The following is a 21664-nucleotide window of genomic DNA, read 5'->3' as shown; positions in this document are numbered from 1 at the left end:
TTGAGGATTTTGTCAACATAATACCTAATCTTCAGCTGCTTTCTCTACATCCAGCTCTGACTCTCTAAAGAAATCGGACGCTGAGTTTGTCACATGTATGTCACCCACAACCCTACAGTCCCGCTTTGTGGGAGAGCTATCACACAGACAAACTGCCTGCAGCCTTATAGAGTTACACAAACGAGCTTAACATTCATTCAACGCAGGTGCCTACTACATACCACACCCCAGTGCTAGGATACAGCAGTGAACAAAACAGACAAAAATCTCTTCCCGGAATTAGCATACATTCTAATGAGGGGAAGCAGACAGACAAAACAAAGTAAAATGTAGGCTATGTTTGATGGGGACAAGTGCCACAGAGAGAAATAAGGCAGGAGAGGGACTAGGGAGTTGATGTTGGCTGCTCCCCCTGGCTGGGGTGCCCAGGTATCCTCTTTTTCCTGCTTTCTCCTTGAGGCCAGTGCCAGCTTCTCCAAGAAGCCTTCCTGAGGACGGGAAGGCCAGTGCCCTGAGGCATGAATGTGCCTAGCGCACCGGACCCCACCTCTTACTCCCCACTGGAGCCATTCTTCCCTCCCGTCCCTCCTCAGACAGGTGCAGTGTGAAGGGAGGGGAGCAAGTGTGCAACTTCCTTGTGGATGAAGCCCATTTAAAGCAATCTTCTGACACCTGTCATACAGGAACCTGACACAGTTCTGTCTGTCGGGACGTGAGCTCTTACAGGCCCTTCTACTTTTTTTTAAGCACTTGTTAAGAATTTTGGGGGGAATTAAAGTGATTAAAACACTTTGGGGAAAAACTGCTCTACTAAAGCAAATCCTAGACACCATGTAATTCCACCTGTAAATACTATTGGATATCATTCTAACAGGTAATGATGGTACCATGGTTGTGTCTTTAAGAATATTAACCATAATTCCTTAGTATTATCTGATATTAAGGAGTTCATCGCTAGTCATTACTACTGAGTTATCACTGGTTCTAGGCCATAATAGTGAACAAACAGCAATTGAAAATAAAATCTGGAAATCTTAGAATTGAGTTGGAAAAAACAGTTTCGTGTATTTTTTAGGGGAAAAATGCATACTTTTAAATGTTATACCTATATGCCATTTCTCTTATACCAAAAATCTTGGTTCTTATATATGTCATTGGATAAACAATGGTCTTACTGCTAATAGCAATTAAATGTTGGTATTTTGAGGTTATAAATGTATGGTTTTAGCCATTCTCTTGTTATTTTGTCCTTATATTGAGGGATGTATGGACAAAACATTATGTTTAAAGGTCACTGAGAATAATTCTTACTTGTGTATGTTTAATGCCCCCAATTTAATATATCGTTAACTTCATTTGCTTCCACTGGTGTTAAAATTTTAGGGACTGCTGAGTTTTTTTCTTTGACTTAAATTTGTTTTTTTAATTATAAAGTATGCAAATGATTTATATGATTTTCCAATCAAAACAACTAAACAAGGCACATTATGAAGGTCCGACTGTCATCTCTGTGTTATCCTCTTATAGATAGTCATTTTTATTTTTCTGATTTATCCTGTTACCATTTCATTTTGAAAATACAAGCATATGTGTACACCCTCATATTCCCCCACTTTCTTGAACAAAAGGATATACGCTTTCCACTTGCCCTCACTGTATGACTGTATGGAGGTCCCCGAAATGTACTTTGATATTCCATTGTATGGGTATACCATAGATGTGCAAAGGTGACACCTTATTTTTCAGAGGCCCTTTTGAACAATCGAATCCTAGTTGAATATTCTTTCCATTCTTGTAGCATTTATCATATGCCTTGTCTGTAGTCATTAAAATGGATTCAATAATTTTACAAATCTTATTTTCAAGATGAGTTACTACTTGTTTTTAAGCTCCCTGAAGGCAGATACTACTTCATTTCTATCAGTCCTTACTGTATCTTCTCTGAGTCTTTCTTGATCATTGATTTTAGTTTGTTTTCCCTCTCCTTTGTCTGGCTGTCAGAAAATGGGCATTCTCTGCAGAGGAAATAACAGGAACAAAGGCACAGAAGCAAGACTGCCAGGGGTGTGTTTGGAAACACCAGGTAGCCCTGGAGTGAGAGCCTGGAGCTGGTGAGGTGAGCAGGAAGAGCTGTATTGTTAATTAGCAGGAGGGAAGTCAGATTTCATCCAGTCCAAGGAAAGTCCTATGTGCTCACCCAAAGTCAAGCAAAGAATGAATGCATATATTGAGATCTGACACTCTTAAAGATCTGAAAGTGCTAAAAGCAAAAGTGATAAAGGGTATGTGTGTTGAGGGGCAGATCTGGTGTCACATTCCAGGACAAAGAGGTCTTGAATTGGGGACTGTCAAGCCCTCATGATTACCCAGACTCCTACCCTGGATTCTAGTTTCTGGATTTGTTTTCTACTCTCCATCAGGGCTGTCTGTTCAGCTTCAGCCAGCCTTTTCTGTAAGTCTGTAATTGTCTGCTCCATATTTTCTCTCGTCTTTTCCAAGTGGGCAATGGTATCTTGCTTCTTCTTCAGTTCTTCTGACAAGTTTGCTGCCTGGGGTGGGGGAGAGGGTGAAAAAGGGACTGAGCTAGTGCAGCAGTAAATTGATCTTAACATTTTGACCCATGATCTTCAGTTCCTGGTCTGACTGGCTGCTGCACCTTGCCTCTGTATATGTGATCTCTTCCCATGATAATCTCCCTAACCACTACCACCCTCGAGTTTGTTAACAGTAACGCAATAGAGACAGCAGTAGCTACAGGAGAGAACAGGGTAAGGAGTGGTGGAAACAGACCAAAGATGAAGAACCATATGAACATTATTATACAACACCTGTATTAAAAGAAAGATGACCAACTGAAGCAACGGCTTTTAATTGAATAAAGCACTGGGATGATTGATTATTGAATAAAGTAACTAGTTTCACATTAATGAACCAGGAAAGATATGGAGAAGTGCCTACAAAAATCTATTCACATCTCACTTCTATAATTCTGTGATTCACTACACAAACAAGTTTGGCTCCAGGAATTTGGCAGTAACAGATGCTCTCACTGCCAATAATCTGGCATGAAAAAGGTTAATTGTAAAGCCTGCTCTTGGCTTTGGCTATGTGTACGAGGGCTTGGTGTCTCGATGCAATCGTTAAGGACTGTTTTGAGAATCTCTAGGTACATTTAATGTAAGAACATGGCCCTCACAGCCAAAGCTTTTCTGTCTATCAGGTTACCAACCATCTGTAGAATTTAAGTGTGAGACTTTCATGCAGATGGTGAGGGCAAAGCATGAATTATGTTCCGTGATGTGGGGTTGGGACTCAGAGTTAAACTGTGGGAGGTTTGGAGGGTGGGTCAGAGATGAGTTCACTTTTCAACACACTGTCAAGAAAATCTTATCAAGGCAAGATTAAGCAGAGAGCATCTTCATAATGTACGATTGCATAAATTTATCAAACAGGAGCAGCTATTTTTATTCCTTTCTACCTATGTGGATTTTCATAAATGTTACACATATTTGTTCCCTTGGCCATCAAACATCTTCAAGGTTTCACACACCTCGTTTTCATCAGAGATCAGAATAATTGCCTTGACACAAAATGGATGAGTGATAGGCATGGTTGCCCATTCTTAGAGGGGGCTGGATTCTACAATGATTAACTGATTGGGATTTGGTGCAATGGTTTTGTTTAGCTCCCCAAGTGTTAAATAACTTGAGCAAATACAGACATAAGCTCTTTACCTCCTTTGAATTTTAAAATGACTAATGTAAAATATAATCAAATGTCCTGTCTCCTAGTTTAACGGGGGGTGGGGTGGGGTGGGGGGGATCTGCTTCCCTTCATGTGGGAGGATCAGGGCTGTTGCATGTGGTTGTGCATTTGATGGGCTGCACAAAAGCTCTTGATGGAGAAGGGGTGAGCAGAGACAGAAACCAAGCCGGAGCCCCACTCTGCAATGGGACCTTCAAAGCTGAATCTGCCACACACAAACCTCCCCCTCCACTAATACCTTTCTCCCAGTGGTACCTTCCGCTAACCATGCCCTCTGAGAGAAGTGCTGCATCTGCCCACAGGAGGTACCCAGAGGGTGGCCTTTTTTCAGTCCCTACAAAGGTTCACCAAGGTTGGCAGCCAACTCTGAGTTCAACATCATTTAGGAAAATCACTGCCATCAACAACTGGAAAATAAAGAAGGTATGGCAGCCCTGAAACTCTTTTTTACCAACCTGATTTTGCTCTTCAAGCAGTAGTACAGGTTGTAAAAAAAAAAAAAAGTGAATTAAGCATTCTTTCCAAATCATCATCATAAAACTGTTATAGACCCTAGGAAAAATAGCTTTTTGTAAGGAAACACAGAAAGAATTGTTTCTAGACACTAGATATATTGATTCACAAATGAAAAGTGGCTTAACCGAAACAAAAGAAGACTCCTGCTTTTATAAGGTTTTGCTTATAGCAATCAACTGCTCCTTTTCATCACCAGGGTATGTTAGTGGGAGGAGCTAATTGACCTAATTTTTCAAGATGAGAATAGGGAGGCAGAGAGGTCAGACTAACCTCCTCTTGGCTGTATGGGAAATCAATGGAATACTTTTTGGCTGCAGATGTGCCCCTGCCCCTTGGCCACTGCGCCACTGAACTCTGGGAGAGAGGATTGAGTAGGTGGTCAATGGACCCACCTCAGTGGCTGCCTTCTTGGCCTTCTCTTCTGCATTTTGACACTCCTGCACCACCTCTTCAGCTTCTTTCTGCATCTGGGCAACATCAGCCTCCAGTTTCTTCTTCTGGCTGAGGAGGCTTGTGTTCTAAAGAAAAGCAGCATTCCTGTTAGGCAAGTAAAAGCCAGCAATGTAAATGCAAGCTGGTCTGTTCAGGACATGCAATGGGAGTCAGCTCTGGCCAGAAGCAAATTTTATCATAGTGAGCCATATTCCCTTAAGCTATGCTCCCAACCCCAAAAGGCTTTTGCCATCAAACTTGAATGGAAGGGATTTCACCCATTAAAAGTTCAGGACTAAAGAGATTGCAGCCTGAATCAGAAGGGAGGAATGGTATCTAGATAACCCACAAGCCGCAAACATGTGCTTGGTTTTCAGTGGGTTGAGGAAATGTTTCTCTGCCATTTGCTTTTGGATGTGGTAGAAACAAGTGTTCTAGAGCAGAAGTTGGGGTCAACTGCAGACATCTGAGGGGCAGAGGTTGGGGAATAAAAATTGTAACTCCCAGTATGCTGCTCCAGAAACAAAAAAAAAATCATTCCTCTTCTTTTTCTACTTCCCTTCTTATCTTACTTTACAGTGAGGAGGTGGGGAAAGTAGTTCAGAATAAGCCTCCTCCTCTAGCCCTTAGGTACCCTCATTACCACGGAGGATTCTTTGTGTTCTATGGTTGGTGCTGCCCTAATTCTTTCCTTCCTGAGTTGTGACACTAGTGGTCAAATATCCTTTTGCTGCTATTTGGTCTGTGTTTGAAGCACAGCTTTTCTGAGGGTGTGAAAACTCACAGTGTATATAAAAGGCATAGGCTTTCTATTTTTTTATTTCTCCTTTCACTTTATCCGTTTCACATTCACTTGCCTCTGGCTAGTGCCTTTCTCAGTAGCACGATGAAGACCTGGAAATAGAAAGATATGCCAGGCCAGGTGTGGTGGTTCAGACCTGTCATCCCAGTACTTTGGGAGGCTGAGGGGGGTGAATCTCTTGAGCTCAGGAGTTTGAGACCAGCCTGGGCAACATGGCAAAATCCCGTCTCTACCAAAACTTTTACCAATAATAGCTGGGTGTGGTGGCATACACCTATGGTCCCAGTTACTCGGGAGGCTGAGGTGAGAGGATTGCTTGAGCCTGGGAAGCGGAGGTTGCAGTGAGCTGAGATTACACCATTGCACTCCAACCTGAGTGACAGAGTGAGACTCCGTCTCAAAAAAGAAAAAAAAAAAATAGAATGATATTCCAGCATCACTGGTTCTATCTACCCCACTTTCTCTATGGCATGAAGCATCTTTATCAAGACTGCCATCTTTTGTCCTTATGGAGAGCCAGGCCCTGGATACCTCCAAGATTTCCACTGCCATGGCCTGAGAGATGGGGTGGAAATAATTGTATTTTCCTGAAGTGTTTTTTGGATGCTCACAGCACAGACCCCATAGAAACTATTTCTTTGTAGAGGAAGGTACAAGTACAAATACCAATTTGTTTGTACATAGAATCATTTAAAATTTGCTAGGGAGACAAGGGCTTAAATCTTTGCAAACTGAATTACTCTCTAATTTGTTATTTTTATTTTTTTTAGGAGAAAGGGAATTAGGGGGTGTTTTGCAGAAAGGTAATCTAGACTGTCACAGCTCAGGTTTGAAAAAGGTACTTGTAATCAGTCAAAGATAAGTTTAGCCTCATATGTTAGTCCTAGGCTAGAGATCTGGAAATGCAGCAGGTAGCTAAGAAGGCTCCCTAAAAGGTTCAATACGTTTTGCTTGATAATGTTCTAGTAACTGCAAGGTGCCCCAGCATGGTTTAGGTTGGGGAGAGGTCCTTGTGAATAATATAATATCACCTAGACCAGTGCTGGTCAAAAGGTAGTCTTTCTATGAGCAGTAGCACCTGAGAACGTGTTCACTTTCTAGGTCCCAATGCAGAGCTTCTGATTTAGTGGATCTGGGGTGAGATCTGAGAATTTACATTTTTTGTGTCAGGGATTCTTGTATGTACACATCAAGTTTCAGAAACTCTGCCCTAGAGACCAGGTCTCCTCTGCCTAATTTTCTTCTTCCCCAAATCCTCTCCTCTCTATGCATGCTTTTTCTCTAACTGATCCTCATCTCGCTCTAGGCTAGTGATTTTGCATCATATTGGATCCCACTGGTGCATTATTATGTATGATATGCATGGCAAATGATTTGTTACCAATAGCAATTAAGTACTATAGACAGTGGTCCCCAACCCTTTTGGTTTCATGGAAGAAAATTTTCCCACAGACCAGGTAGGGGGGTTGGGTGGGGGAATGGTTTGGGGATGAAACTGTTCCACCTCAGATTATGAGGCATTAGATTCTCATAAGGAGCACGCAGCCTACATCTCTCACATGAGCAGTTCACACGAGTGTTTGCGCTCCTATGAGAATCTAGCGCTGCTGCTGACCTGACAGGAAGCAAAGCTCACTCCCCTGCAGCTCACCTCCTGCCATGCAGCCCAGTTCTTAACAGGCCCCAGACCTGTACTGGTCTGTGGCCCAGGGGCTGGGAAGCCTTGCTCTAGACAGTGGATGAGTTACTTTTTTAAAAGTCTATAGTCCATTTTATAAGAATCCAACTCATTGTATTTAAACTTTCTTGAAGAAGAAAAAAAATGTTTGAGTTAGCCTGTTGGGAATGATCTATAACCTACAGACTATTTGTTCTTTACCACATGGTACCCAGATGGGATTGTGTCATACACAGGGGAAAAAAAGTCAAACTATAGGCACAAACTAATTGCAACATCTTTCAACAGGCACATTTCTGGTTCATACTTTCTTTTATCCAGTATTTTTCAGTAGGGGACAACTGGCATTCTGGAAGGCGCAGTTCCTTGGGATATCACCTTGAAGGAGTTTTGGTATCTCTGGACCCTACTCACTCAATGCCAGTGGTATTGCCCAGTCACTGTGGCAACCAAAATGATCCCACAGATAGTTCTGAATGCCCCAGAGTGTAGCAGTTCTGCCCTTAGGTGCTTTAAACTGTCCTTCACAATAATCACCAGAGTAAAACTTCCCAAAATGCAAATCTGATAACTTCACTCTTAGCTACTCAAAATTCTTCAGTGGATCTCCATGAGCTGCAAGACAAAATTCAAACTCCATCAGTCTCAGGCTCAGGGTCCCTGGTGACCTGGCCCTACCTATCTCAGCATGATTTCTGCTCCTTCTGGCTATCCAGCCAATACCCTAGCATGTGAATTTCCCTTAGACTCATAAACTCCTTCCCCCCACACCCCATGCCTCTGCCCTTGACTTTTCTCTCTACCTGGCTGGCTTCTTAAATGTCCTTCATGACTCAGACGAAGCATACTGTGCATCTACCTAACTCTTGGATTGTCAAGGAAGGCCTTCTGTAGGGGTGTGCTTGCTCTATCATTATACTCTTAGCAGTGTACTACAATTGCTTAGTTCAATCTTCATTTTTTTAGGACAGTGGAGACATTCTGTGTCTACATCACCCATACCAGTCCAGGTTATGGGGGGGTGCCCTACAAACACTTATCACACAACCCATTTACTGTAGATGCTTGTCCTGGAAACTATGGCTTCTTCTGATTCTAGGAGAAAGAGAAGGATTTAAGAATTCTTGCTTCATGTCACTTACATAACCTTCCATTAGAAGCCAGAGTCTGGACAGCGTATCATATCTGTCAGCAGCCACTCAGAATTGTCACGGCTTTCCTGGCTCCAAGGCAGGAGCACTGTTTTAATTCTGGGATGCTGGGGAAGCACATGGCTTAGAGAGAGCAGGAGAACCAGGAGCAGGAGTGGTTCTGGAACATTAGGGGATGCTCATCCCTCCCTCCCTAGCATCCTGGCTGTGGATGCCCTGACAATCCATTCTTCTGGCATAAGGCTTATTGTTATGGGTTGAATTTTGCCTCTCTCTCTCTCTCTCTCTCTCTCTCACACACACACACACACACACACACACACACACACACACACAAAGATATGTTGAAGTCCTAACCCCCAATTTATCAGAACGTGACCTTATTTGGAAATAGGGTCTTATTTTGTTTAAAAGGAAACTAGAAAAAGGGAAGTAGTGGGGTAAACGAGTTAAAATGAGGTCATTAGGGTAGAACTTAATCAAATATGACTGGTACCCCTATAAAAAGTAGCAATTTAGACAGCAACAGACCCTCGCAGGGGGAAGATGCTGTGAAGACACAGGGAGAACACCATGTGAAGGCAGAAGGTTGGAGTGATGCATCCATAAGCCAAGGAATAGCAAAGATTGCCAGTAAGCCACCAGAAGCTAGGAAGGGGCAAGGAAGTATTTCCCTACAGATTTCAGAGGGAGCATGGTCCAGCTGACACTTTGATTGCAGGTTTTCAACCTCCAGGAATGCGAGAAAATAAACTTCCGTTGCTTTACACCACCCTGTTTATGGTACTTTGTTATGGCAGCCTGAAGGAAATAACATACTTGGGAATAAATGAAGAGTATGACTGTGGCTCTGCTGCATAGCCCGTCCCTGTGCTTCACAGGCACATCCAAGACTTAACAGGGCGACTGTGCATGGTCCAAGGCTGCAACTGCATGGTCCAAGTGTGGGAACCACTGCCTTCAGCTAACTGGCCCAGCTAATACGGAGAGTATATGGGCCCCACCTGGGTATAGAAAAGACTGATTCTTTCTGTTGCTTCCAGGAGCTCTTCTTCTGACAGCCTGCGGCCACGCTCTGTCTGCTCTTGCAAGGACCTTAGATCCTCTAGTTCAGACTGAAGAAGAGAGTTGCGCCGCTCAGCCACAGCCACCTGCTCCTTCAGATCACTGTTCAGTTGTGTGCTGTCATCCAGCTGCATCTGAAGGTCCTGTGAGAGAAAAGATGGGCCTGGAGTACAGATCCCTCTGAGTTCAACATATACTATGCACCTATGTATGCATGCTCTGACCATGGTTCTACGTATTTAGACGTAAGCATGCTCCTTCTCTCTGGAAAGATTGTATTTGTTGTCCTCATCTTTATTGCTGAACACAACAATCTGTTGCTTAGTTTGCTTCCATAAGCAGAAACATTTTCCACCCCTCCCTACCCCATCTTACAGTTTTAAAATACCTTGATTTGAATCTGAAGCTGGCCCAGGGATTTGGTTGCCTCTGACACCTGCCGGTTGGCACAGCTAAGCTGGAGTTCCATCTCATTGAGGTCCTCTTCCATCTTCTTCTTCAGCCGGGTAGCCTCAATTCTGCTCTTAGCTTCAGAATCCAGACTAGACTGCATGGAGTCAATGGTACACTGCTGTTTCCTCCTAATTTGAAATAACAGTTGGAGTGGGGGAAATGATACATCCAGATTAATCAAATTCACCTGCTATGTTTAAAACAGTACAAGAAATAGAAAAGATAAACTAAAATCCAAGAAAAATTTTAAGTAACTAACAAAATGAGTCTAAGGTCTTTTATTTTAAAAACAGAGAGAATGAGAAGTTAGGTTAGTGAGTATATGTCCTCCATAATGGACTAAGTAAGGTTTCCAGACCAACTTCCCTGCAGAATCCTGGAAAATACAAGAAGCTTTTCAAGGTTCCTGTGAGGCAGCTTTAGTCTCATCTGATATCCCATAAAGGATGATCTAGGGCAAGCACCTGGGTTTCCTGTGGTGGCTAAGGATGAAGGAAGGATGCTCTTTCAGACAGCCATAATATTTCAACTACTTTCAATGGTGAAAAATATCTGAACAAGGCAGGAAAAAGCCATTCAGGTTGGAACAATTCCTGAGATGCAGCAACACTGCTACAGTAGCCTGGAGACATAACTCTCCTAGAATAAAATGGTTATCTTTCTCTAGGAGTTTGAGGGTACACCCAAGGATTGGCTGACAAAACCAATTGTGTGATACTGAATTACTTTAACACTTTAAATTCCTTCCTAAGAACAAAAACTAGAACTAAAAACGTGTTTGCAAAGTGACAGAAAACAATAGCTATGTGTTTAGGAAGGCCATTAAAAAATAAAAAATTGAGAGAATCCATGGGAATTTTTATTTCCCAAACTGTTTGCAGTTAGTTTGGAACATAGTGACTAGATTCTGGTAAATGCACTGTGGGCAGTAATGAAGTTTACCATTCCAGGGCTGGCCCCTAGAAATGTTCACTTGTGAGTTCCTGCACTCTCCCTTCCCCCTTTCTGCCAAACTTGATGGCCACATACAGAAGATCATGGAATCACAAGACGGAAAGAACCTGGGTCTTTCAATGACTTTGAATGTTATTGACTCACTCTTCATCCTACCTCACAATGGCCTCAAACATAGGCAAAAATAAACTTCTATTTGTTTTAAGTCACCAAGATTTGGTGAATGTTAAGACAGTTTAACTAGTATAATAGACACATGCCCTGTTAAGCTCAATTCAGGAAACAGGGACCTGGTGCTGGACAGATAATAGAGAACAGAGAAGGCAAAAGCCTTTCTATTCTTCTTTCTCATAGAACCTATCTGCACAAATTAGATTAGATCAGAATTCGATTCCATGTTGAATTGTCATCAAGTCAGTGTCCTAACCTCTGTGAGGTCGATCAAGAAAGCATACAGGCCGAGCGCAGTGGCTCATACCTGTAATCCCAGCACTTTGTGAGGCTGAGGTAGGCAGATCACCTGAGGTCAGGAATTCGAGACCAGCCTAGCCAACATGGTGAAATCCCGTCTCTACTAAAAATACAAACATTAGCTGGGCATGGCAGAATGCATCTGTAGTTCCAGCTATTTGGGAGGCTGAGGCAGGAGAATCACTTGAACCCAGAAGACAGATGTTGCAGTGAGCCAAGTTCATACCTCTGCACTCCAGCCTGGCTAACAAAGCAAGACTCTTGTCTCAAAAAAAGAAAAAAAGGCATACGACCTACAGGGGGAAGAGAGGGGTCAGAGCTTGAAATTGGTTGACAGGTGGAGGTACTACTTTTCATGACCCCCATTCTGCCCATTGGTGAGGGAGGCCTTAGAAGCAATTATGGAAATGTATAGAAAATAACTCTGTCTGACTCCAGAGTCCAATGTGAGCACCTGTCTTCTGCCTGTCCTTAGGCTCTGGGCTTTTGTTCAGCTTCCAGATCAGAATCCTACAGGGATCCCAGTAGGTAAAGTTACTATGGACTTCTAGGGACTGCATTATGTCCCCCCCAAAATTCATATGTTCTTACTTTACCCCCAAGACTTAAGAATATGACTATATTTGGAGATAGGGCCTTCAAAGATGTAATTAAGATTAAATGAGGCTGTTAGGATGGGGCCTTAATCCAATGGGACTAGTTAGTGTCCTTATAAGAAGAAGAGACACGGGGATGCATGTACACAGAGGAAAGAACAGATGAGGATGCAGTGAAAATGTGACCATCTGCAAGCCAAGGAGGGGCATTGGGAGAAACCAAACCTGCCAACACTTTGATCTTGAACCTTTAGTCTCCAGAGCTGTAAGGAAATACATTTCTGCTGTTGAAGCCACCCATCTGTGCATTTTGTGATGACACCTGTAGTAAACCAGGACAGGGATGCTCACACTCCACATCACCAAAAGCTGTAAACGCTTATCTGTCCTACACTGGGAAACTTTCATTTTTGCCACAGTTGACACTCCTTACACAGGAACACTGAAGCATCCTTAGCCTGGTGTCAAAATCCTCTGTACAGAAATACATTCTACTTAAGCAGGCAAACTGCATGTTTTAAACTGCACTTTTCCCACAGTTGTTTATGAAACTTCATGAGTGCCTGAAGACAAGTAAAAAGTGAGATGGTTTAAGAGGCATGAGTATAATACAGTCCTGGAGAATGGCTGCTAAACAATCAACACATTTCATACAGAGTCAAGAAATCTTTAAAATGAAAACTCCCTCAAGTACATTCTTTAAGAAAAATGATGCATTCAAGACCAAGGGCAATATAGGAAGAAGTACCTTCTTTTTCCTAAAATGTGAAATACAATTTAAAAAACCAAATGCAAGGAAAAATCGAGATGATAGAACTTTGAAGAGCTAATGATTTTAAACCATTAGTTCAGCATTTAAATCATTGACAATGCAATAATAGGTCATTTATTTTCCTTATGATATTTCTAATCTATGTCAAAGAAATAAGGGATTTTTTCTTAATCCAAATACATATGAGCCAGCTTTAAAATCATTAACAAGTTATTTTGCTACCATGTCTGAGTTTGAGATTCCAATTTTCAAAGACATTCGAAAATATTTTACTTAGAAGTGGGAAAAGATTTGAGCATATTCTGGCAGAGAGTCACTCAGACAATAAAAGAAACCAAGTCAGATGGTATATATAAATTAAGACCACGTGGCAAAGTTTGACATGACTGAGATCACAGGAGTGGACTTTACAGAAGGAACATTACTATGTATCTGGGGCTCTAGACCAGGGGTGGGAAAACTATGGGCTGTGGGCCAAACTCCCACCATGCCCATTTGTTTCCTATTGTCTATGGCTGTTTTCAACCTACACCTACAGTGTTAAGTAACTGCCACATCTCTGTGGCAAATGAAACATGTAGCTAGCAAAGCAGAAAATATTTAACATCTGACCCTTCAGAGAAAAAGCTTGCTTGGCCTTTCAATCAGTGATCAACCAAAACAAACAAATGCAGTATGATAGAATAAGGAATTTCAGTGCCTCATTCTCAAAAACACCTCTCTGGGTGTATCTGGGAGAGCAGAATACAGCTCAGAAAGACCATGGCTGTGGACCAGTGTGAGGACTCTCACAATTCAACATTTCCTCCAATCAGAGAATTACCTGAAGATGTAGGATGCACCTGACCAACCTGTTGTCAGCTCAGTCTTGGGCCATGCAGTAGGCCTTCAAGCTGGCCTCGCTTCCTCTGTCTAATAAGATGGGAAGATCAAAGCCAGCTACCAGCTCTTCTTCTCCTTCCATCAGTGACTGCACCATCACCTCCCTACCTCAACCTATGCCAACTATAACATTATTTATTTATCATAGAAATAAATAGAATACCCTATCATCCAAAAGTGTCTGTGAAAGCCTGACTAGAATATGAGGCAGTGTCTGGTGAACATTAAGCACTCCAACATCTGTTGAACAAGTGAAACATATCACACACATACCAGCTGCTTGTACTTTTCACCATCAACAGGCATCCAGGCTGGGCTCATTCAGAATCAGGCCTCACCAGAGTGGAAGACATGGCTTGGCAGCAGAGCATGAGTTGAATGAGTTACCCAGTTTGCTGCACTATGAAGGTTTTGCCTTTGCTTGTGGGTCACTTTCTCTTGCTTTTTTGGTCCCTTTAACTTACTCACCAGGTCCTGTCTTCCTGGGAACCTTCTGTTTCTGTGGAGTTAATGATGGGTTATATGGGCATATGACCTTGAACCTGATCTTGCCCTCAGGCAATATTTTCCTTGTTCTATAACTTTCCTGGCTTATCCTTGATTGCTTGGAATCTTGTACTTGGCTTATTTTGTTTTTCCTGGCATTCTATTCAGTTTCCTTAAGATGCCCTGCTAGCCCCAAAGTCAAACTATCAGATTAAACCAAGGCATTTTGGTACAATCTATGCTCCGAGCAGAAAGGGTCTGGGCTGGTATTTGTGATATTTTGTAAAATAAGCTCATCTTTTCTTTCTGGATATACCTATTATAGTTATTATGAATCATTAACTAAAATGTATGAATAGCTCGTCCCCCTGCTTCCAGCCCACCCCTTCTTTTCTCAGCTCCTCCTGGCTTATGCCTATTCTTCAGTTCTTTCTTCTTCCAGCCCTAGCTCTTTGGATCTCTGGCTTTTTTTCACACTAAGATTATTATAATTGGTGAACTGCTCTGCGACATTCAGATGTACCTGACGAGACACAGGCTCTCTGAGGATTCATTTCTCCTCAGCTGGGTTTATTTATAGGCACAGGTCTGATATTACTTGAAATCAGTGTTATTTGTTGCTTTTTTTAAATCTGCAGAAGGAGACATTCATTTTTATTCCTTGTGGAAAGAAGTAGGGCAAATATCCAGGCCCAAGGTTTTTGCCCTTTATCAAAAAAATTCTTTTAGACACTGACTCAGAACCTCTTAAGTAGATCAGAATTCCTCGCCACAGTCAGTCCTATAGAAGAAAGTACCAGTGACTGAGAGCAAAGATAACTCAAAGCACATAGAGGGCCAAATTTGGCTTGACATCCTCATTAAAACATTGACCCCCTTGAGAGTTTTGTCTAAAAATGGGCTATGGGAAAGAGGTCAGTTCAATTGAACATGTTAACAGGGGTTTTTTTCCTTTTTCTTAAAAAAAAAAAAATGGTTTAACAAATACATTGAAAGTAAGTTGCCAGTTGAATCTCAGGCTCAAATGATTTTTCTTGCTGACATATGGCATTGACTTAAGGGAACAGATTAGATAATATAATCATCGTTAATTCCATGTGTTTATAATTGTGCCTTTGATCTACAGCGTGTGAAGTGCTTTGCCAACATCAGACTACTGATCTTCCTCACCACCTTCTGTGACATGTAGGGGCTGCTTTTATCCCCTCACTTCACTGAGAAGCTAAGAAGTGGAATGTCTAAAGTCATCAGCTTGTTATGACAGAGCTAAGAAAAAATTCTGCAACCCGTGAGTCCTGTCTAATTCAGTTTCCTGACTATTAAGACTCAGCTGCTTTAACAAGGATTCAATAAGCAGCTTAGCTCTTGGCTTCTGCTCCTCTTCAAACAAATGGCTACAGGTACAAGCAGGGGGTATGTGAAAACTTCACTCTGGTCTGAAAGTACAGCATTGAATTTTTAATTTTTTTCTCCATGGCTCAGCATTTTCAGTCAATTTCTCAATGCCCAACAAAGTGGCATTATAGAGACATGCAGACAGTATGCATAGTCCTTATACATATAATCACTTATTTGGTGTTATCTTGAGTCTCATATGACAGCAGAAGTTCCTCAAATATAAGAAAATTATAAAATCCAGCAATAATTATATATAGATATTCCTTGATATCAATAGTGGTAAGCTCTCACCACTATTGATATAAAGGAATATCTATATACAATTGTGTATAAAGGGATATCTAATTGTGTATAAAGGAATATCTATATATGATTATAGATATTATATATAAAGGATACTAATATACAGTTACACTAAGTTTCTTTGGTAATACTCCAACAGGGGCCATAAAAACAGCTGGACATAATGAGCTCTGTTTAGTCACAGATTCAGAAATGCATAATTGTTACATATCAAAATCATCTTAGATACCTAAAATTTTCTAATTCTTCATCTTTCTCTGAAAGCTTTCTTTCAAGTTCTGCTTTAGCTTCCAAGAGTTCAAGCTGGAAACGAAGAATCTTGCTTTCATTACGTTCCAGGGCTCCCTGGAATACATAAATAAAAAGCATCAAATGAAGTCCACTTTTAGACAAAAATTTTATTTTTTTCCCAAAACATATGTCGCTAATGTAGCTCTCTTAGAGTTACTGGGAAAGATATAGGTTCAAGTCAGGTCCCTAGAGATTGCAACACAGTGAGACAAGCAACTGCTTTCATTTGTCATTTCACTTATAGATTTGACATTCTTAGGTCTTTCAGCTGTAGCTCCAGAACTAGAATTTTAAAGCCTATTTTAAAATAGAAAATTTGAGTCTTGTCTGTGGCTATATTTAAGCTTTTTAATGTATTACTCTTGACTTTTTCTAACATATTCCAACTATGGGATAAATTTTAAAAAGTATCAGAGCTAGAACAAGGAAGGTGATAACTCCTACCTAGAATCTTCTATTAAATTCTGGACATCACGAGGGAATAGAGGAAAAGTTGGACGCATTCAGAGAACAAACAACATGGTAGTGTCCAAATATTGTCATATGAAGAACAAATAAAGGAATTTAGGATGTATCTGACACATAACACTCAGCGTGAGCCATTAACACCATAATTGGTACCACTACTGCAAATGAATTGCTTTGAGAGGCAGGAAGATTCCCTGCCCCTTTCTGTATTCAAATATAGTTAAGGCAATTATTTGCAGGGATGTTATAAAGGCAATTCAATTCTAAAAGCATAGGTTTGGCTAAATCTTTAAAGCCTGTCCTGAAGCTAAAAATGTATATAAAAGAAGAAACCCAAAAAGCACTTGCAGAATACCAATGATGTAAGGGCATAAGGGGTGATGCAATTTTGTGGTCAGTTAGCTACAGGCAGTCCTAAAGGCAGAAGTAATTTTTTTATAGCCTCTTTTGAGGAGTGCTTAGCAGATACAACCAAAAGTGAAAAAGTAAAACTGAGTTGCAATTTTAAAATAAAAATAAAAAGATGATGGGAATTTTAATAAGACCTCCCTTGATGTTCTCTTGATACTACCTTCAATATAAAAGAAAATAAAATTGCTAACGCACACTCAAAAACAAATGCTTGGATAACAGTTTCCTCAGAGGGAATAGTGTAGTTCCTTCAAGAGGAGACTGTCACCTCTAACCCTCTAAAATGCACTGAGAAAGTGAATCTTTAGGGAAGACGACCTGGGATAATTTGAGTTTTATGGCTTTAAAACAATCTGGTAAAGTTTCTCATAAAGGCTCACCCAGGAAAATAAATAACGCAATGTTACAAATACATGTCCAAGTTGATGAAGTATTTATGGAGGTGGCTGATGACAGAAGTTGAGAAAATGCTAATAGAATGTATTGCCATCTAGTGGTACTAAATGGTTTGAGCACTATGGCCTTCCTGTCATTCTCACCCTTGACCCATGTGCCGATCAACTGAATATACAAAGATGCCTCTATGTTATATAGGACAAACATTGTCAGTGCCAGTTGTATTTTTCATTGACTTGTCATAGTGCTTGAAATTTCTATCATAAAATTTACTTCTTTTAGTTAAGGTGGTGGCTTCAAAAAGTCCCTTGCCAGGACAGCCAGAGAACCAAAGGGAACAAGTAAACAAAACAAAGTTTACCAACTGTATAAGGACCAGTTGTGCTAGAGGGCACCACACTGCCAACCAAAAGGAGTCTGTATAAAGTTAGATAGCCTCAGGAAACATTTATGCATAACAGGGCAAGAGCTGCTGCCTGACAACTCTATATGGAGGGTAATATGGAAACATTTGCTTGGCAAGTTTCTTCTGGAATCATAATGGTGAGGTAAATGTAACAGACGATGTTTGGCACAGAGCGCTCCTTTGGGGTCTTGTTTTCCATCACCATACCTTCCAAAGGGCCCCTACCTAACACTGACTGCCACATCTTTCAAAAATCTTTTTTCATTTTCTACTGGTGGGAGGGTAGGGCTGTATTTGAATGTGCCTGAGTACTTGCTCAAAGGTTGAGTCAGGAAGATGAAGTTCAGCTATGAGAAGAGGCTACACAGGGCTTCTTAACCACCTAATAATCATGATAGGGCGACTTCCTCCTCATTAGTTTACCTTCTTTGGCAAAACACCTTCTCAGAGGTCCTTTCAATTGCTAATGCACACTCAGAGATAAAGTCAGAGACTTTTCCTGAACTGTGAATCGGTAACACTGAAAACCCTCCTGTCAATCTGCACAAAGATGAGCTTTCAGAAACCAATGTTTGACAGCATTGCTTTGAATCTTATTTCCAAAACTACCAAAAGTTTTTGGGGAAAAAAAATTGAGAAGTTTTTGTGACTGACTCTTTAAAGAGGGGACAGCTATGAGAATATTTATTCATTCAACATTTGACAAATATTTACTGAGCCTCTACTACACGCCAGGCAATGTTCTAGGCCAGTGCTTCTCAAATATTAATGTGCATATGAACCACCAAGGGATCTTGTTAAAATGCAGATCCTGATTCAACAGAGATGGGCAGAGGGCTGAGATTCTGAATTTTTAACAGCCTTCCAAGTGATGTCCATGGGCCACATGTTGAGTAGTGAGGGTCTGGGCACTGGGGATAACTGGCGAATGAGATAGACATAGTTCCTGTTTTTACTACAATGAGGAGATTTGCATTCAGTTGTGTATCCTGCTGAGTCTCAATTTCCTCTTTTATAAAATGGGGACAGCAGTTTGCTATGGTGATTATATTAAAAGTATGCATTTGGCAGAGTGCCTAGCATATAGTAAATAAACATTTGAATACATGTCCTTTTGTTGGTGCTGTTGTTATTGGTAGAATGCAAATCTTCTGCCTTGTCACAGTGAAAACTTTCTTTTCTCCCTGGTGATAATACCTCTGTTTCTTCCAGAGTCACCTGGACTTCTGTCTTCTCTTGTTCAATTAGTTTCTTGACCTTTTCCATTTCAGTTAAGTTCTTGGTCCCTTCTCTAACCTGGTTTGTCAGATTAGAAATCTCTTCTGGAGAGAGAGGTAAGAAAACCAAAGTTAGTGAAAGGGCTCAGTCTCAAACCAATGATACCAGGCACAACAGACTGTTCCAGCCCACTGGAACAGCGGCCTCATGCCACCCTTGGTAACTTGATGACCTAGCCCATATGGGACCTAGAAATTTTAAAGGCATTCATTTTTTCATATAGTCTTTTGCCATCTGAAAATTGTCTACAACAAATGGTGAGGATGGTGCTTCAGAATATTGTACTCTGGACAACCTTTGCAACTTTACATGGCAGTCCTGCTCATTAGAGCCATTCCAGGTTCCACCTGGAGGAACACAGACCTGGAGTCCCTACCCTTCCAGTGTAAGTGCTTAGCTATCAACACTAGTGGCTGCCATTGTTTCAGTCACCACTCAACACTGAGACAGGAACTTAAAGTAGAAACTAGATCACTGTCTGCCAGCATCCAAGGCATGGCCCCAGATAGGCCAGAGAATCAGAAGGGGCCCAAGGAAGACAGTGGCTTTAGCTCAAGCACTTGAGTGTTTTTTCCCAGCCTCTCATGAACATAAGCCTTTGACAAACAGAATAGGACATCCAGAAGTCACAAAACCTCTTCCACCTGATATTGTTATGGTCAGTTCTGCCTTTAGTACATAAGAGGTGTGGTATAGGGCCAAGTAGCTCAGAGAATTACCCAGTTCAGAGGTGGTGGAAGGAGCTCAATAAGTCACCTGTTCCTCTGGTTCTGAGATTCTGGGCTGTGATGTGATATGATGAGAATTTTTAGAAGTTACAAAGACAAATACGTTAGACAGAAATTTTCATTGCATAATAAATTCTTCTCTGATAAGCACTCTCTTAAAGATGGGTTATCAAGAAGAAAATCAGGGAAGAGGTTCTCAACTCTGACTGCACCTTAGAATCACCTGGAGAGCTTTGGAAAAAGCTCACTCAATATTCAAACCCCACCCCAATCCAAAGGTGGTGCCCAGATCAGCAGCACCCGCCTCACCTGGAAAACTGTCAGAAACACAAATCCTTCAGACCTACTGAGTCAGAAACTCTGGGGGTGGGCCCCAGCCATCTGTGCTTTAACAAGCCCTCCAGCTGGTTTGGATGTAGCTAAAGTTTTCTAACCACTGTTTTAGCACCCCCTCATGTCCCCAGCTAGTGCCTTGATCATAGACTATGTAGGTCAACAGAAAGTAAGCTTCATTTACGCCTCCAACAGTAATGAACTTGCTTCCAGGGCATCTCAGGGTTTTCATGCACATTGCTGTTGGTGCTGGGATAAGTTGGCAGCCTCTTTGAAGGGCTGTTTGGCAGTAAATCAAAATTTAAAAATTCATTTCATTAACCCAGCAATTTCTTTTCCAGGGATCCATTCTCCTGAAATATTTTTACATGTGCATAAATACATGTATAGGGATGTATAATGTAGGATTATTCATATTTGTGAATAATTGGATCTAAAATGAATAAAGTCTAGTTAAATGATAGCCATCTTTATTACAAAACACTATGTAGCTATTAAAAAGCTTGTGGTAGGTCTCCATGTACAGGCATGCAAAGAGACACAAGGTACGTGGGAAGGTTGCACAGCTCAGTAGTTAAGTGCGTATATGCTGGAGCCGTGGCTGGGCTCAAATCCCAGATCTGCGACTTATCAAATGTGAATTTGGACAAGTTACTCAACTTATGACCTATATAGCCTTCATTTTACATATGAGAAAACTTAACACTAGACTATTCTGAAAATTTAACAATAAATAGTTAAACGGTGCCTGGTACGTAGTATGGGCTATACAAATATTCATTAAATTGGGAAATATATTCATATATGAAAAAATAAAACGTGTAGAACAAAATGTAACTGGGTAAAAAATACACCGTTGAGTATAGCACGCATGGAAAATCTTGGTAAGGTTGTGGATATCAAGAAATTCTCATCAGTGGCTTCCTTTACAGAGGAGAACTGAAGTTAAAGGCAGGAAACGAGTCTTACTTTTAGAATTAATTTCATACAAATGGCATCTAAAATTTTAAAAAAAAAAAAAAGGTCAAACAGAAGTATAAAAATTGAAAAGTTAAAACATGATGGGAACGTGAAAATGCTGAAGACAGCTTTGCCTAGCTTTGCCTGTAGCCAGGGCTCTCCCTGAGCTACCAGCTCCGGCTTTGGCTCCGAGCCCAGCTTGGTGTACCTTGGAGGTTCTTGTTCTCCCTCCTGAGTGTCTCCTGGCTCACGATGCTCTCCTCGTAGGCGTGCTTGAGCTTGAGGAGCTCTGTACTGAGAGCCTGGATTTCCTTCCGAGAGGTATCCAGCAACGCCTGCGACTCCTCATGCTTCTGCTTCCAGTTCGCAAGGGCCTTGCCAGACTGCAGCTGCTTCTGGTCCAGCCTGGCTGCTGCAGAGCGGACCTTCCCGAGGTCAGACAGGGCGTCCCCAAGCTCCAGCTGCAGCCGGTGTCTGGCTCTCTCCAAGGAGGCATTTCTGGCATTGGCCACCCCCATGGCTTCCGCTGCCTCCTGCAACCTAATTGCCAGTTCCTTCCTGAGAAAGGAGGATACCCAAAGAGTGAGTGAGGCAACAACTGTCAGAGAGCTCATCAAGTCTGCCCTGGATTAAAGATAGAGCTTGGGTGCAAAGTAAGATGGCACCTCT

The 21664-nt window shown here is 41.5% G+C and overlaps 1 protein-coding gene across 1 annotated transcript in view; it reads right to left on the bottom strand.

Annotated features, from left to right (window-relative positions):
- The window catches only part of LOC113225271 (myosin-15-like), a 142999-nt gene that overhangs the window by 8111 nt on the left and 113224 nt on the right, over nucleotides 1–21664 (bottom strand). Inside the window, 7 exon segments of the mRNA XM_026456880.2 lie at nucleotides 2379–2549; nucleotides 4674–4799; nucleotides 9349–9552; nucleotides 9798–9990; nucleotides 15954–16069; nucleotides 18894–19018; nucleotides 21204–21553. Of these exon segments, the coding sequence (XP_026312665.1) occupies nucleotides 2379–2549; nucleotides 4674–4799; nucleotides 9349–9552; nucleotides 9798–9990; nucleotides 15954–16069; nucleotides 18894–19018; nucleotides 21204–21553 (1285 nt within the window).

The sequence above is a fragment of the Piliocolobus tephrosceles genome, unplaced genomic scaffold (genome assembly GCF_002776525.5).
Source record: "Piliocolobus tephrosceles isolate RC106 unplaced genomic scaffold, ASM277652v3 unscaffolded_20, whole genome shotgun sequence".
NCBI classification, from domain to species: Eukaryota; Metazoa; Chordata; class Mammalia; order Primates; family Cercopithecidae; genus Piliocolobus; species Piliocolobus tephrosceles.
The sequence above is the reverse complement of the archived record's forward strand: the minus strand, read 5'-3'. Positions and strand labels throughout refer to the sequence as shown.